At 43.1% G+C, this 18,924-nt stretch overlaps 1 protein-coding gene across 5 annotated transcripts in view; it reads left to right on the top strand.

Moving 5' to 3' along the window:
* Positions 1–18,924, top strand: part of inpp5a (inositol polyphosphate-5-phosphatase A) — a 752,293-nt gene that overhangs the window by 281,395 nt on the left and 451,974 nt on the right. For all 5 annotated transcript variants that reach the window (XM_072479145.1, XM_072479144.1, XM_072479142.1 and 2 more), the window contains one exon: positions 2,651–2,692. In XM_072479145.1, coding sequence (XP_072335246.1) covers positions 2,651–2,692 — 42 coding nt within the window. The remainder of the gene's footprint in view (positions 1–2,650; positions 2,693–18,924) is intronic.

The following is an 18,924-nucleotide window of genomic DNA, read 5'->3' as shown; positions in this document are numbered from 1 at the left end:
GCGAGACAGCTGGTCTCATTGTAATGAGTTACCCGAGACATCAGAGCAATCGGGGAGCAGAAACAGGGACCAGATGGAACGGCACTCATGGGGGTCAGAGGCCCTTTGGGTAGGGTGTTAGCCTAGCATGGTTGGTGCCACCTTGGCACTGCCAGCCTGACCCTCTGGCATTGCCACCTGTCTGCCAGTCTGGCACTGCCAAGGTGCCCATGGGACACTGCTAGGGGGGCTGAGGATCCTCCCATAGTGCATTGAGGCTTGGGGTTTGGGGGTCATGTCGGAGGCTTGGAGATCGGGACGCCATTTAAAAATGGCGTTCGGATCTCGTGCTCACTGAGGAGTTCCAGCGAGCAGAGCTCATCAGTGCACAAAACAGGGCCAAGTGCGGCCTCGGCCGCACATTCCCCATTGAGACCCCCTATCAAATGCGAGTCACGTTATATATAGCTTGGTGTTTCTTAGCGCTGTGAGTGCCAGGAAACATGCAGCTAAACGTGTTTACTATGGGACCTTATTCCCATGTAGCTAAATAGCTCCCATCATATCAGATCAATCATGATCTTATTGAATGGCGGAGCAGGCACGATGGTCCGAATGTCCCATGTCTTCTGGTCTTATCGTGACTGGATCATTGTTTGGTCTCCACTGGAACCCTGTCAATAAGATCAGTCAGTTTGCCACATGCATACTCTGTGTGGCGATTAGGAAGATGCAATATGCAAGTACTTTCCAAAATTTATTATTATTGCAAGTCTTGGCTGGTGTATTGATGACAAGCAGAGCAAGTTTATACTTGCCAGAGTATTTGGATAGACAACGTTATGGGAGTCGAACCAAGAACAAGCAAACTCCCAAATCACATCGCTCAACTGTTTGCTGACAATCACTGTTTAGAATGACCTAATTAAATCTACAATGGTTTTAATGTGGATAAACTGCATGTTCTCAATCACTCCAGCCATGTTCATTCCAACTTACATGACTGACTCTTAAAGCTAGCATATCAAGTGACATTGATGTAACTTATGTGTTCTGAACACTATTCTACTCTGCAGAATATAGATTGATGACATTAATTTTCATGCGACAAATGCTAACAGTGATAGCAAGAACAATGAGTTAATGACAGTTACTCAGATGGCTGCCAAAAGCAGATTACGCTTTAATCAGCAAATCACGACATTTTGGGTGGATGTTTTCAAAAGGAGACATTCAAAACCTCATAACCTGACTACATTCTGCATATTTCCAACATTTCATGTTTCCTTTTTGGATATCCAGTACTTGCAGGACTCCCCTGCTATTTTCTTAACTCCAGAGGCACCGATAGTCTTCTAGCTGATGTTATTATGCAGCTAATCCAGTCACACTTCTGCAGCACATATATCATTCTGAAGATGCAAATTTTACATTACTTTAGTTTCCAGAATATTAGTGAAGGCACTAATACAGAAAAGCTTTCGCAAAGTAACTTGCCATTCATATATTTTTATTTTGTGACTGCCATCCCTAACTCTACTGCAGGGAATAACATAGGCGACACTCAGAATCTATGTGAAAAGTGGATCAACTCTGTAATGTCTGTGGATCTCAGCGTGAAGCACTGCCTTCAGCAGAAATTAAGCTAATGATAAACTGAAATGCGAACGCAAAGTTTTTATATTACACAACGAACCCATAGCCCCTGAAAAGAAAGGGGACAGGTTATGTTTCAGACAAATAAATATCTTCTGATAAAATATCTAAACTTGAAATGTTATCCTACCTTTTCCGAAATTGGTGGGACTGCTGCCTATTTCTGGCATTTTCAGTTCTTATTTCAGATTTCCAATGTTTAGAAACATGGGAATTGCTCGACAGGAAAAGCCCAAGCTCCATCTTGTTCACCATCCACCACCTTGGTAGCCACATGATGCAATCATACTGGAGTTGTTAATTAATTGTGCCAGTCAATCTTTTACAATTTGTCTTCGACAGAACTATTTTTGTTTTATTTTTAATCTCTCAAGAAAAATTAAGAGGTCAGAAGAAAGATGAAATTATTTCAATAGGGCACTCTCTAGGACCTCAACCTAGAATTACTAGAAGGAGGCCATTCGGTCCGTCGAGTCTGCACTGACCCTCCGAAAGAGCTCTCTACCCAGGTCCATTCCCCCAATCACCCTGCACTATCCTCAGAACCCCGTAACTTGACCTGCACATCCCAGGACACTAAGGGGCAATTTAGCATGGCCAATCCACCTGATCCACACATCTCTGTATTGTGGAGGGAGGGGGGGACAGGGGTGGGGGGGGTGGGGGGGGGGACTGGAGCTCCAGGAGGAAGCCCATGTAGAGAAGGGGAGAACATGCAAACAGTCACCCAAAGCCGCAATTGAACCTGGGTCCCTGGCGCTGTGAGGCAACAGCGCTAACCACTGTGCAATCGTGCCAATCCTGAGTTCCAGAGGTAAGTTGAAGCAAAATGGTTTTGGGGACAGGATCTAATGATGTATTTGTTCCATTTGGGGTTAAGTAATCACCGTTTCTGTTTTAGTTACTGTGCCCAAAAATTAAATAAACAGCTTCATAGGAAGAGGACTAATTCCGTTGTACTACAGGTGAATATTCCGAACAGCATATTTACTTCATTCTACCTTGTGTTTTGCAGCCTGAAAGTCTACAAAAGAACTGGCTTCGAGAGTTTTATCAGGTAGGAATGTTTGCAAAGGGAATTGCAGTGTCCTCCTGTGTGGTGTTGCAGCAGTTACTGAAAGCACTTAGGATGAAATTAGAATTCACAACTGAAAAATGTTCTGTACATTGAGGGAAAATCTCGTCTTTTGGCAACATATTTGAAAGTGATACTTTTTCAGTGGAGGATAGTTAAGTGCAGATTAATTGATAACATAATGCTCTATTATTCTGTAACCCGCTAATGATATTTTCTTTTGACAGTATTAAAGTCCAAACTTAGAACTGATCAACAGCTTGTCCTGTTGGAGCAGACTCCTAAAGAGGAGTATTATTGCTCACATTGGAAATATTGCTCTGAAGATGACCTCTTCCTAATTAGACTTTTTCCATTCTTTCTCTAAAAATGCACTGACTCAGCTAAGCTTACCCTATTTTGCAAATGAGCTCAGCACTATCGCTGTGTTTATGAAATCTTACTGGTGGGGACTGACGTCTTTGAAAAGACCTTCCCACTGTTATCGAGGCCTATATTAGGTTTGATTTTTAAAAAGGCTTGCTTCACTGTGCACTAGCCAGCGTCAGTATTCATTTTCTAGTCATCTGTGGCAGGTGTTGAATGTATCATTTCCTGTCACCCCACATTTGTGATGCAGTTTAATGATGAATGAATGTTGTGTATCAATACATTTTGGGGGGTATGGGGGTGGTGGTGGAGGAGGGGTGTCCTGGTGGTTACTGCACTGTCCATGCAGGAATGTACAAAACCTGATCGGAGCATACAGTCACAAATTTGAAACACTGAATTAACACGAACAGTCAGATTATATTTACAATCCCTTTGAATTTTAAACATGTATTAGGACACTGCCTGAACCTCTCAGACAGCGCATCTGTGACTCTTGAAAGATCTATTGTTTTCGTTTGATTCCACTTGCTCTCCCATTTTATTTTGGACCACCCTATTAGATTGAGTGCAGGAGTGGTGTGGGGTTTAGAGACAGATCTCTCCCACTTCTACTGCTGACAGCGCTGCACTTAGCTCTAATGGTCTCAGAGAACCAAATGTAATTTGAATTAACATTTTATTGTTAGAACTTGACAACTTGGAAGCATTTGAGTGAGTGTGTGGTTGTAATCGGGAACTGCAGATTATGTCAATAGATGAGGCACATTAAACAACTGCGGGTTACCTGATGTGTCCAATGGGCAAAACTGACTCATTGCACTGCCATTATGCGCAGACAGTACAAGATTTAATTTACCCCGCAAAAGGCAGAATATAATAAATATGACAAACTTACTCATGGTTTAAAACAATGTATTATGGGCCAGGGTTTCGAGAACACCAAAGTATATCGTGGAGTTCACCTGACCCACAACTTTGAATAGATTTTGGTTACGGGGAGCACAAGGGCCCACTTTACTAATGTGATGCAACAGAGGTCTAAAGTATTTTAAAACAAAAACAATGTTTATTCCATGAATCCAGTTAACAGTTTATAAACACACAGTAAACATCTTACCAACTATCCACACTGACAACCCCACAAAAAGATACTCTACAGGTAACCCTTGTAACTTTCCTAACAACATCCATAAGCCAAAACATGTTTTAACACAGACAGTAGGTTTGAATTCTCTACAGAGAACCGTTATCACTTTTAAATTATCAAGTGATCTAAACACCTTGTTTAACATACAGAGAGACACCAGTATACATCTGCTTGGTTTGAATGCAGCTCTCCAACTGAAAGCGAAACTAAAACACAGAGCCAAAAAGAGCTTCCAGCTCAAAATGAAAGTAAAAATCAGAATCACATTCTAGCTGCACCCACACAATGACATCACTTCAGCCATTTGATAAAACACACTTTTCTTAAAGGGACTCTCACATGACACCTCCCCCCAAGAAAAAAAAATAAACCATCAACTTCAAGATGGTTTCATTTTTCTCCATTTTCCTTTAAGAAATATTGACAGTAAATATCCATTTTTTAAAACCAAACAGAACATGGAAATATTTATAAAACATAGTCCATTTTAATTCTTCTTCCTCAACTGAAATCCCTCTTGATTGACAATCTATTTTTGGACAAGAAGGGCTCTGTACAATCAATCCATTTTTCTATGCCTTGGCAATTCTCTTTCAGGTCAGATACTTCCGTTCAATCCGATCACAGAGCACCTTGTAATTCTACAACACAGGAGCATTGGTTAACACAGTCTTTAGGTCTTCAAAGGCCTGGTGACGTTCCGCTGTCCCCTGAAATTTGTGACGTTTCTTCAGCAAATCCCTCAATGGAACGACCACGCTGCTGAAGTTCGGCACAAATTTTCGGTAAAATCCACTCATACCAAGAAATCGCATTACTTCCCTTCGTGTCGACAGTATTGGAAACTCCCCAATAACTTTTGTTTTCACATCCCATGGGACCATTCGGCCCTGTCCGATTGTATGGCCAAGGAAAGTGACTTGGGCTTTTCCAAATTCACTTTTTGCTAGGTTTACCACCAAACCCACCTCCTGCAGTCGATTGAATAACGCTATCAGATGTTTTAAATGTTCTTTCCATGTCTGACTGAAAATTACCATAGCGTCGATGTATACTACACAATTGGTTAATCCGGAAACAACTTTGTTAGTTAACCGTTGAAATGTGGCTGGGGCATTTTTCATGCCAAATGGCATAACTTTGAATTGGTATATACCGTCTGGAGTCACAAAAGCTGAAATCTCCTTCGTCCTTTCGGATAAAGGTACCTGTCAGTTTGGAAATAAAAGCTGATTGTCCCACCTTCTCAATGCAATCGTCCAAATATGGGATAGGATAAGAGTCCGTTCTTGTAACAGCATTAACCTTTCTATAGCCCACACACAACCATTGGGTATTGTCCGGTTTCGGTACCATCACAATGGGTGAGCTCCATTGGCTGCAACCCACTTCAATAACACCATTTTTAAGCATACTTTCAATTTCCTTGTTAACCTGTGCCAATTTTAAAGGGTTAAGTCGATATGGATGTTGTTTAATTGGAACATCATTTCTCACATCTACATCATGTATAGTAATTTTAGTACTTCCCAACTTATCTCCACAAACCTGCCCATGTGATATCAATAACTCTTTCAGGTCAGTTTGATTTTCCTCTGAAAGGTAACTCAACAATTTATCCCAATTTTTAAAAACATCTTGGTTTTCCAATTTAATTCGAGGGATGTCAAATTCAAAGTCATATGGATTTGGTTCTTCACTTTGAGTTAGAATCATTAAAACCTCCTCCTTTTGCTCTCCTTCCCTTTCAAAGTACCTTTTAAGCATATTCACAGACACACTCGGTGAGTTTTCCTTCTATCTGGCGTTCTTACCATAATTCACCTCACTTAATTTCCTTTCAATCTGCTAAGGTCCACAAAACCTTGCTTTTAAAGGTTCACCTACCACTGGTAACAATGCTAAAACGTTATTTCCCTGGCAAAACAACAAACTTTTACTTTATTGTCCGCTACCCGTTTCATCACATTTTGTGCAACTTTTAAATGTTGTCTCGCCAATTCTCCTGCTCTATTTAATCATTCCCTAAAAGTAATCTAATAATGCAAGTTCCGACTGCTCAGTCACCAATTATTCCTTAATCAATTTAAGTGGTCCTCTTACCTCATGACCAAAAATTAGTTCAAAAGGACTGAATTTGGTTGACTCATCAGGTGCATCCCTAATTGCAAACAGTATGAATAATTCCTTTATGCCAATCCTCTGGATAATCTTGACAATAAGCCCTCAACATTGTCTTTAATGTCTGATGCCACTTTTCTAAAGCTCCCTGCGTACCAGTGGATGGTACGCAGTTGATTTAAATTGTTTTATTCCTAAGCTATCCATAACTTCTTTGAATAACCTTGAGGTAAAATTTGATCCTGGATCCGATTGTATTTCTGTGGGTAGTCCATATCTAGTAAAGAATTTAAGTAACTCCTTCACAATCTTTCTAGCTATAATATTGCGTACTGGAATGGCCTCTGGAAACTTAGTAGACACATCCATTATAGTCAAAAGATATTGATTCCCACTTTTCGTTTTAGGAAGCGGTCCTATGCAATCAATTAAGACACTTGTAAAAGGTTCCTCAAATGCTGGAATAGGTATTAAGGGCATTGGTTTTATCACTGCTTGAGGTTTCCCTATCACTTGACATGTGTGACATGATCAACAAAATTTAACTACATCTTTATGTAGTCCAGGCCAATAAAATTGTTTTGGGATTTTAGCTTGAGTTTTTCTTACTCCCAAATGATCTCCCACCGATACCTCACGTGTTACTCGCAACACCTCCTTTCTATACCCTACCAGCAATACTACTTTATAAACTTCTGCCCACTTTTCATCCTCCTGCATATGTAAAGGTCTCCATTTTCTCATCAAGACATCACTTTTACGGTAATAACATTCTGTATACACTCAGATTCCTCCCCCATGTATGCTTTCTGATGTATAGAAATAACACGGATGTCTTTCCGTTGTAACTCCACCAATTTTTCTGAACGAAAAATATCTGCCTCATTCTCCACCTGTTCTTGTTCCTTTCCAACCATCTGATTAAAATCATTTCTGATAATTGAACTTCAGTTTTATCTTCACTCTATTTCTCCTCTTGTCTTAACCTGTGTCTTTGCGACCTTGTTACCACAAAATCCGGAAGAATCCCAGGATATTCGTCCTTCAACACTTCAGTTTTCTGATTTTCCACTGGCTTATCAACCACAGTAGGCATCCCTCCCATCTGCAATCCAGCTGTATAATTACCCACATAAACTATATTCCTGGACAAGATAGCTTCTATATTACTCCTACTACCATTTCACCACTCTTCATTGGACTTTCCAACCTTACCTTATACAATGGAACACTACTCTTCTCACCCTGAATTCCACATATTACCATCTTCTCTGGCAATATTCTTCCCAAACTGCATAACTCCTCATCTCTTCCCATCAAAGATTGACTAGCTCCCGTATCTCTTAAAATTCTTTACCTATTCCTTCATGTACACGAGTAAACTTTACCCACACAAGTAAATTCTTTAAAGGGATCTGGCACCTTCTTATCAATCACCTCTTGATTAGGCTGTACAATCTTTTGCACCTCCTTCGCTTCACTTGGGCTTTCCTTTACCACTTTAACAAACCCCACTGACTTATCCTGTTTTATCACATCGGCCTTCCCAGTGCTTTTCTTCAACCACCAACATTGTGACTTTACATGGCCTAGTTGATGACAGTGAAAACATTTGAAACTTTTCATTTCTCTTCCACCGTCCTGGATTTCCTTTTTAATTTGAGGTACACTCTCCTTATTATCTCCCATCAGATCTCCTTTACCTCTACCACTTGAGTATTTCTCTTTCTCCCAGTTTCTATCACTCACAGGCTGAAACTGATGTTGGAAACCAAGCTTTGATTTATGAACTAATTCATAATCATCTGCCATTTCTGCTGCTAACCTCGCAGTTTTATCCCTCTGTTCTTCCACTTGAGTTCTCACTACATCAGGAATTGATTTTTTAAACTCCTCAAAGTATAATTTCTCTGAGAGCTTCATATGTTTGGTCTATTTTCAAAGCCCTTCTCCACCTATCAAAATTACTCTGTTTGATCCTTTCAAACTGCATATATGTTTGACCAGGTTCTTTCCTTAAATTTCTAAACCTTTATCTGCAGGCTTCAGGCACTAGTTCATATGCACCTAAGATGTTTTTTTTTACCTCCTCATACATCCCAGATACCTCCTCTGATTGTGATGCAAACATTTCACTAGCCCCACCTACCAGCCTTGTTTGAATCAGTAACACCCACATGTCCTGTGGCCATTTCATTTGTTTAGCCACCTTCTGTAATGAAATGAAAAACACTTCTACCTCCTTCTCATCAAACCTTGGCAATGCTTGGACATATTTAAATAGATCCCCACCAAGCCTTCGACCATGACGCTCTTTCTCTTTATCGTCACCACTATCCTCAAACTGTACCTTTCCCTTTACCTCCGCCAATTTTAACAGACTGTCATGTTTCATGGCCACTATCTCTTTTTCCCTTTCCTCTCTCTCTTTTTCTTTTTCCCTCATTTCATATTCAAGCTGCTTTAATTATTTTTCATGTTCAAATTGTTTAATCTGTAACTGAACTTTTGACATGTCTAATGAGTCAGACTGTATCTCAGGTAGTTTTAAATGCTCAGCTACTGCCGTAATTACCTCTTCTTTTCGTATGCTGTCAGGTAACGTTAACTGCAATGTTTTTCGCCAAATCTAGAAGCTTTTTTTTAGTCTCTGTTTGCAAGGTACTTCGTGTGACCTTCTCCACACCCAAACACTTCCGAGCCTCTGAAAGAGCCATTGTCCACAACACATTCCCTACGTAAACTGGAATACCACACCTGAAGAGCAAACACACATATGCTCACCCCTCACTGTCTTTAAGTTCACTAAGCCAACCCAATCATGAAAGATGGACTTTTATCCCACGAGCCCCCAATTTATTATGGGCCTGGGTTTAGAGAACACCAAAGTATATCGTGGAGTTCACCTGACACACAACTTTGAATAGATTTTGATTATGGGGAGCACAAGGGCCCATTTTACAAGTGTGATGCAACAGAGATCTAAAGTATTTTTAAACAAAAACAATGTTTATTCTATGAATCCAGTTAACATTTTATAAACCCATAGTAAACATCTTACCAACTACCCACACTGATAACCCCACAAAAAGATACAGTACTCTATAGGTAACCCTTAGTAACTTTCCTAACAACATCCATAAGCCAAAACATTTTTTAACACAGACAGTAGGTTTGAATTCTCCACAAGGTACCGTTATCACTTTTAAATTATCAAGTGATCTAAACACCTTTTGTAACATACAGACACCAGTATACATCTGCTTGGTTTGAATGCAGCTCTCCAACTGAAAGCAAAACTAAAACACTGAGCCAAAAAGAGCTTCCAGCTCAAAACGAAAGTAAAAAGCAGAATCACATTCCAGCTGCACCCACACGATGACATCACTGCAGCCATTTTATAAAACACACTTTTCTGAAAGGGACTCTCACATGACACAATGCAAGGTTAAATGGCATCTTGTAGGATGGGGCACCATTACATTAATCCAAGAACATCTTTCTGTGGTTGTGGGTCTGTCCAGACTTTCTTTTCCCGAATTGTGCTTTGTTTTTTCTGTTGCTCTTGACAGCAATATCAGTACGAGATAGAGTTCAAATCACGAGCACGATCCATCATGCTCCATTCCTGGTATGAAAGTTATTGCCTGCATAATTCTGTGTGATGAATGTTATCCCTTGGACTGGTAAATGTGTCCAGCAATGTTTGGAAGCCTCTGATACCGTGTAGCTGAAGTACTGGCGGATCGGTTCAGCCTGACACTGTTTCAATGATAAATGGCTTGTCCTGCATGTTTTGAGTCAATTGCCTTTAAAAGAACATGGTGTGAAAATAAATATTTTATCGTAAAATTTAAAATGTGTTGTTAAAAAGTTAAAAAGTGCAGTCAGAGTAGGGCATCCTTTGAGTTACCCTTAGTACTATCTTCTGCCAGTATTCTCCAGCAAAATCATCTCATGATGCCAGGCTCTTTGCTGGCATTTCAAATGTTAGCTGTGGCTAACTAACTGGAGAAGAGACTACAGCTTTGGACACAATTGCGAAACGTTATGAAGGGTGACAGGCCAAGTTAGAGAGCCTCCAGGTATTGAAAGGTGCATAGCGACTGGTGGCTGATTCCGGTCAGAGGCTCAAAGACACTGGGAGGTCAGGAACTTGCAGGTTCAATAAGTAATGCCTCAGCAAAATAAAATTGCAGACAGGCCCGATATACTGGAATAGATACACAGTAAGACCACAGAGCTGTGTCTTTGTATTGCCACCTCACAAGATCATGTTATCCAATATGACGGATCCCGCAGTTTCAGCTATGGTTGGAGGACTGAATAGCAGGTGTTATTGCCTACTATTACTTATTAAAATAGATCCAGATTTTTCCTCTAGAAGACGATATAGAGAACGTGGATTTATCGGGAGGCTTTAATATGTGAAAATATCCCAAGCAGGTGCCACAGAAACAGCATCAAATAAAATTTGAGCTTCTTAAAGAGATATTAAGACTGATAAACAAAGGCTTGTTCAAAAGATGGGTTTTCAAGAGTGTCGTAAAGGAGGAAAGAGCACTGGGCCTATACAACTGGGGGTTGACAATAATGGAGTGATTAAAATTGAGAATTCTTAAGAGTCCAGATATCTCTGAGGGTTTTACTGTTGGAGGCAATTACAGAGTTAGGGAGGGACAAGACCATAAAGAGATTTAAAAATAAAGTTGAGAATTTTAAAATCGAAACTTTGCATAATTGGGAACCAATGAAGGCCAATGAGCAGAGCGGTCTGTGATAGATCAATGGAACTTAGCATAAGCCAGTACACAGGCAGGAGTTTTGGATGAGCGCACTTTTACAGAGGGGAGAACATGGGGCTCGCGAGGGGTAAATTTGAATAGTCAAGCCTAGAGGTTACAGTGACATGCATGAGGGTTTCAGCAGCAAATATGCCGAGACAGGGGCAGGGTTGGGTGATGTTGCAGAGGTGAAAATAAGTGTTTTAGGAATGGCGCAGATATCTTTAATCTTTAACCTTTATTTATTAGTGTCACAAGTAGGTTTACATTAACACTGCAATGACGTTACTGTGAAAATCCCCTAGTCGCCACACTAAGGCGCCTGTTCGGGTACACGGAGGGAGAATTCAGAATATCCAATCCACCTAACAAGCACATCTTGTGGGAGGGAACCGGAGCACCCGGAGGAAATCGTCTCAAGGAGAATGCGCAGACTCCGCACAGACAGTGACCAAACCGGGAATCGAATCCGGGTCTTCAATATGTGTTTACATGTCTGGCAATTGCATGATTTTCGAAGGAGGAGGACCATCACAGTCCAACCTTTTGCTAGGGGAAAGAGACAGTGACAAATGTGTTTAAATAAAATGTTTTAACTTGTGGTAGCTTGGTTCGGCTGTGGAAAAGGTTATGGTTTTTGAGCATGTCTTGAGCATGTAATGTGGGCTGAAATTTTAGTGTGGTGCAGAGGGAGGTCTGCTGGCTATGTTTTCCTGCAGATAAAGATATGAAATTGAGGCTTGTCACCCTGCTTTGGTGAATGCGCGTTAACCTTGTGGCACTATATGAAGGAGAGCGAACATGTCTTCCAGTGTGCTGCCAATGTTTCTTTTTCAAGCAACAGCAACAAAGGGGACGGATGAGCTGGCCATTCTATTTGTTGCTGTTTATCAAACGAGCTGTTTGAAAACTGGCTGTTGGCTTGTCTGGCTGTAAGTAGTCACCGTACACTGCAAAATCAGCATATTCGAGGAGAAGCAGTTTGTGACATGTGTGAGAATTTGCTGTCAAAATCATGTTGAGACAAACGGGCATTTGTTTAAATGCACAAACATCACAGCAAATTCAGCAAAGGGCAGATGTGCTTTTAATGCGAAAATCCAACAAACGCAGTTTCAAAGTTACCTTTGTAAACGTATCGCACTTGGAATATTGCACATAATCCTGGGTCGCCACTCTCCCAGAAGGATGAGGAGGCTTTGGAAAGGGTGCAGAGGAAGTTTAGCAGGATGTTGCCTGGTCTGGAGGGTGTTAGTGTGGTAAACCACTGAACATACATTACATGTATTATGGTACACTGCCATTGTACTACAGTTATTACAGTAAATCCCAGCCTGCTGGCTCCACCAGCAGGCTCTGTATAAAAGTGTACGCTCTCCTGCACTGCCCCCATTCTTGGGTCCAGCTACAGGAGGCTTTACATCTAGCACAATAAAGCCACAATAGTTCACCATTCGTCTTGTGGTCATTGATGGTATATCAGTTAGCTGTGAGGAGAGGCTGAATAGACCCGGACTGTTTTCATCAGAAAGACGGAGGTTGAGGGGTGATCCGAGAGAGGTCTAAAAGATTTTGAGGGGCATGGATAGAGTGGATGCGTAGGCACTCTTTCCCAGGGGGCATATGTTTAATGTCCATGGGACAAAGTTTAGAGGAGATATGCGAGGCAGGTATTTTTACACAGAGGGTGGTGAGTACCTGGAATGCATTGCCAGGAAAGGTTGTGGATGCAGATACATTAACGTCATTCACAAGACATCTTGACAAACACATGGATAGGATGGGTATATGGGGGGTACGGTATAAGGAAGTGCTGAGGGTTTTTGCAAAGGTTGGTATCATGACTGGTACAGGCTTGGAGGGCCGAAGGGCCTATTCCTGTGCTGTATTGTTCTTTGTTCTTTACGTTGAATGGTGTGAAGTTGCTGTAATTACATGATGGGTATGAACCAACTTTACCACAGAAAATTAGAGTTGGTCTGAAATGACACAATATGGTTGTTTGAAGTCATTATAAATCCTGTGCACATCAACTGCCCTGGATTAGCTGCCAGAGATTCTTTTGACATAGAATCCCTACAGTGAAGAAGGCCATTCGGCCCATCGGGTCTGAAACGACCCTCAGAAATAACACCCTACCTCGGCCCAATCCCCCACCCTATCCCCGTAATCCCACCTAGGGGCAAGTTAGCACGGCCAGTCCACCTAACCTGCCCATCTGTGGACTGTGGGAGGAAATTGGAGCACCCAGAGGAAATCAGAAACGGGGAGAAAGTGCAAACTCCAAAAGATAGTCACCTGAGGTTGGAATTAAACCTGGGTCCCTGGCTCCGTGTGGCTGCTAACCGCAGTCAGAGACTGGTTTAGCACAGGGCTAAATCGCTGGCTTTGAAAGCAGACCAAGGCAGGCCAGCAGCATGGTTCAATTCCTGTACCAACCTCCCCGAACAGGCGCTGGAATGTGGCGACTAGGGGCTTTTCACAGTAACTTCATTTGAAGCCTACTTGTGACAATAAGCGATTTTCATTTCATTTTAATTTTCATTTCATTTCACTGTGCCACCGTGCCATCCATCATCCTCATCGTTATTAAATTGTTCACTCAATTGTTCTGACACAGAAAATTAGCCATTGCAAATGTGGAGCCTCATTCCTTTAATTCCTTTAATTGTTGCTGGATATTTAGATTAAATTTTAATAAGGCTTTTCTGCCTCTAACTTACACTTCCTGCTCAGTACTTGCACTGTTAATTTCACTGACCTTCAGTCCGATTAGTAAAGGGGACACACTGTTGCTCGCCTTGTTTATTTAAGTTTTAGATGTTCCGTTTCTCTCACTGTGACAGTGTCAGTTCGTACTCTGAGCAATGAATGATATTTTCTGGCAGTTCCCACCTGTGGGTGTGAACAACGGGAAATCCTGTTGACAGCAGCAGGCTGGAAGATTCTGCTGCAATGATGGGCTATCCCCGCCGCTGCAAACTATGCAGCAGGTGGGGTGGGGGGGGGGGGGGGGCGGGAACCCTGCTCAATAGGATTAAACGGGCATGGGAAAGAGGCTGTTTTTTGCTCTACTACAGTCAGTGATGGCCTATTGTCATGGAAAACCTTCTCTTTCTTTGACACACAAGCAAGAATTTGTGTAAACATTGAAAGAATTTTTAAGTGGAATACTAGTTGGTGCACAAATACGACCAGAGGCTTGTTATAACCTGCCTACTGACGATTGGCTGGGGACTAATGATTATCCCACAATCCTATGGGAGTATGAACTTCCCCAATGAGGGGGGCGGAGAAGCTCCTACTATAAATAAGCTGGCCAGTCCAGGAACCAGGAGGAAGGCGAAGGTAGCAAGGGAAGTTACTGCTACTGCTATGTATATATTGTTATAGTAAATAAACTTTATTATTTTGTATCCTTAAAACTCGTGCTGGATTCTTCGGGGCCCTTACAAAAGGCTATAACATGTACTAATTATCAGATCCGGTATTCATGGCAATTCCACGTTGTCACAACTTCTTCCTGAGGGTTAATTGCTTGTTTCATATTGCCTACAACATTGGATTTCCCTTCTTTGTTCTGTGTTAAGGCTACCCAGCTCTGGTTGGGCCTATTCCTGGAAGTTTAACCACGTGCCTTTCAAATTGAACTTCCTCAACCAGTCACAGAGACATTCCACCCCCCCCCCCCGCCCATCTCCAATATTATTGTTACCTAGAATTGAATGGGGTGGCACAGTGGTTAGCACTGCTGCCTTACAGCCCCAGGAACCCGAGTTCAATTCCAGCCTTGGGTGACTGTCTATGTGGAGTTTACTCGTTCTCCCTGTGCCTTTGTGGGTTTCCTGTGGGTGCTCCAGTTCCCTCCCACAGTCCAAAGACGTGCAGGTTAGATGGGGTTACAGGGAGTGGGTCTAGGCTAGGGTGCTACATCGGAGGACCGGTGCAGAATTGTTGGGCCAAATGGCCTCCGTCTGCACTGTAGGGGTTCCATTATTTTATACGTCATCCATCAGCAACCCAACTATTCCCTTCTCACCTTACCTTCTCTTAAACATTAAGCTAATCACCTCTCGCCACTACAATCACTCTTGGGTTAAAGAAACATCTTGTGAATTGCCTATCTGGTAATTATTTCAGATCGAAGGCCTCTATTTTCCTTTAGCCATAAGTGAAAGTTAGTAAAGAAAAACAATTCAATAAAGGGAGAAAATAAATCACTTGTTTTGGTAACTTTCTTATGATTTTTATCCCTGGGTTGCTCAAGGAAGCATCCGGCTGATTAATCTTAATTCCTGGATGCTCCAGGACAACCCTGGAACGTTGGCAAGCCTATCCAGTGAGCTTACTCATTGACCCACCTGAAAAGGCAGAATCCCTCCAATTTCAATCTTTTATTCCACATAACTTTTCTGTTTATTTTGTTTCTGACCATGTTGCAGATTCTTAAATATACAAAGAAAAAGCAGTTAATTCACCAGGAGATGTTGCTTGCTGACTCTTGTCACAGGCCTTTAAGTCAACAATGTACAAGATCAATCTGAGCTATGTAATCTTGAGTTTCATCTGACTCTCCTGAATCCACCCAAAATGTGGATATGGGGCGTGACTCATCCTTAATGGTTTCTGTTGATTTTTGTAAAAGTAGACTCAACACATTGGAGAGTATTGAGAAGGAGCACAGGAAGTTCTCAAGTGCAGGAACTTGCATCAGTGTGTGGCCTGGGCTTGGGCGCAATTTAACAGAAAAAAACAGAGTCCCACCGCACAGGACCTTCAACCGACGTTATACACCAGATACATCGATGACATTTTTTTCCTTTGGACCCACGGCGAAGAATCACTGAAACGACTACACAATGACATTAATAAGTTCCATCCAACCATCAGACTCACCATGGACTACTCTCCAAAATCAGTTGCATTCTTGGACACACTCGTCTCCATCAAGGACGGTCACCTCAGCATTTCGCTTTACCGCAAACCCAGTGATAACCTCATGATGCTCCACTTCTCCAGCTTCCACCCTAAACACATTAAAGAAGCCATCCCCTATGGACAAGCTCTCCGCATACACAGGATCTGCTCAGACGAGGAGGAGCGTAACAGACACCTACAGACGTTGAAAGATGCCCTCGTACTATGGCACTCGACTCATCGATCGACAGTTCCAACGTGCCACAGCGAAAAACCGCACCAACCTCCACAGAAGACAAACATGGGACACAACCGACAGAATACCCTTCGTCGTCCAGTACTTCCCCGGAGCGGAGAAACTACGTCATCTTCTTCACAGCCTTCAACACATCATTGATGACGATGAAAATCTTGCCAAGGTCATCCCCACACCCCCACTACTTGCCTTCAAACAACCGCGCAACCTCAAACAAACCATTGTTTGCAGCAAACTACCCAGTCTTCAGAACAGTGACCACGACACCACACAACCCTGCCATGGCAATCTCTGCAAGACGTGCCAGATCATCGACATGGATACCACTATTACACGTGAGAACACCACCCACCAGGTACGCGGTACATACTCGTGCGACACGGCCAACGTTGTCTACCTCATACGCTGCAGGAAAGGATGTCCCGAAGCGTGGTACATTGGCGAGACCATGGAGACGCTGCGACAACGAATGAACGGACATCGCGCAACAATCACCAGGCAGGAATGTTCCCTTCCAGTCGGGGAACACTTCAGCAGTCAAGGGCATTCAGCCTCTGATCTCCGGGTAAGCGTTCTCCAAGGCAGCCTTCAGGACGCGCGACAACGCAGAATCGCCGAGCAGAAACTTATAGCCAAGTTCCGCACACATGAGTGCGGCCTCAACCGGGACCTGGGATTCATGTCGCATCACATTCATCCCCCACCATCTGGCCTGCAAAATCCTACCAACTGTCCTGGCTTGATACAATTCACACCTCTTTAACCTGGGGTTACCCCATCTCTGGATCTGTAAAGATTTAATCACCTGCTAATGCTCGCATTCCAAGCATTGTTTGGCATCTTCGAATTTGTCTGTATATATGTTTCTGGAACATACCTCTTCATTCACCTGAGGAAGGAGCAGCGCTCCGAAAGCTAGTGACATCGAAACAAACCTGTTGGACTTTAACCTGGTGTTGTAAGACTTCGTACTGTGCTCACCCCAGTCCAACGCCGGCATCTCCACTTCATTTCCTGCACTGAGGAGTTCAGTTTCTCAGGGCAGGAAGAGGTCGGGGCGCTATTTTTAAATGGTGCCCTGATCTCTCGACCTCCCAACGCACCGCCCCCCCCATAGCCCCCAACTTACCGATTGGGGGTCCTTGAGCCTCCCTCACCCCACCTTATAAGGGCAGAGCACCCCTGGGCCCAATCCCTGGCAATATGTCAACTGGGCACATTGGCACTGACAGCCTGGCACCCTGACAGTGCCCCTGACAGCCTGGTAGTGCCACCTGGATACCCTAGTGCTACCTGGGTGGCATTGCCAGGAAAACTGGGTGGCATTGCCAGGGCACCTGGTTGGCACGGGCAAGGTGGCATCAACAGTGCCAGGGTACCACCCTGCCCAGATGCCCTGCCCAGAGGCCGAAACCCGGGGTCTCCGCTCTGGGAGATTACTTCCAGAGGCTAATTACTCACTTGAATATGCAAATCTCGGCCCGCCCGTCGTGGGGGAATCCAGATTGTGATACCTTGTGAGATCCCGTTAGATCTCGCAAGTCGTAACAAGAGGCCTCTCGTGGGATTTACCAGCCACATCCTGAGTCAGGTGCGGCGCAATTTAGACCCGCCATATTTGTATTTTTCAAAATGATAGGTTCATGGTGAATCAGGACTTGAACACACTGTGGAGTGAGCTACCCTTTCTTTGTTGTCAAGAAAACCATCAACATTCAATTAATTGCTGTGGTGGCATCATTTAAATTATGATGAATTAGGGAAATGCTGATAACTGCATTTTTGATTTTGTGGTCATTTCTGTATTTGGGGTTTTGACATTTTACTTGTCTCAGTTTACGGTTACCTGATATAAAAGTTTAAAGAATTATTGGAAATTCTATCAGGCTGGCTAGTTGGCAATTTCTCCACCTACTGGTTGAAAGCTGGCAATGGTGGCCATTTAGTGGACATTGACTGCTCACTTAAGGACATAATTTGTGCCAAAGCGAGAAGGCCGGTGATGAGCTTTCCCTCCCCAGATTGAACCGGGTGGAGACAGCAAGGTGATGGGTTTCGTACCCTGCACTCCCCTGCCTGATTAAATGACCCACCCACTTCCAAACACTCCTTAGGCGGCCATTAAATTCCCCCTAGAGTGAGGAGAATATATTAATGCGTCCCTGGGCTGTACTCTGCAGCCCTTATGATGGACAAAACATGTTCATATTAACCATGTTCATAATTGTGATGTGAGTTCATGGGCGAGATGATCCATTCCTGAGACTAAGTGTTGATGCCGGGGCAGAATTTGTGGACTTTCACGACAGCAAAACTGGCGCGGAACCTGGACCGATTCAGCAACTGTGGAGGGGCTAGCACCGGCACAATGTGGAACACAATCGATTCCAATGAAAAACGGTGCAGAATTTGACACTTGGGAGGCTGACAAGCTGTAGCCGCATATACACACTTCACTCCCTGCACACAGTGTCCCAGCCAACAAGATGGCACTGGTTGTGCTGAAGTGTGCCGATACAGCTGATGGGTCGTCTGGGGCCAGCGGGCACCTGCGGGGTGGCCTGGGGAGACACCTATATGATCTGTGGCCTTAAGATCACAGTGGCTTGTCAGTGGC

Source organism: Scyliorhinus torazame, chromosome 16, assembly GCF_047496885.1.
Source record: "Scyliorhinus torazame isolate Kashiwa2021f chromosome 16, sScyTor2.1, whole genome shotgun sequence".
NCBI classification, from domain to species: domain Eukaryota; kingdom Metazoa; phylum Chordata; class Chondrichthyes; order Carcharhiniformes; family Scyliorhinidae; genus Scyliorhinus; species Scyliorhinus torazame.
This window is presented reverse-complemented; position numbering and strand designations above follow the sequence as displayed.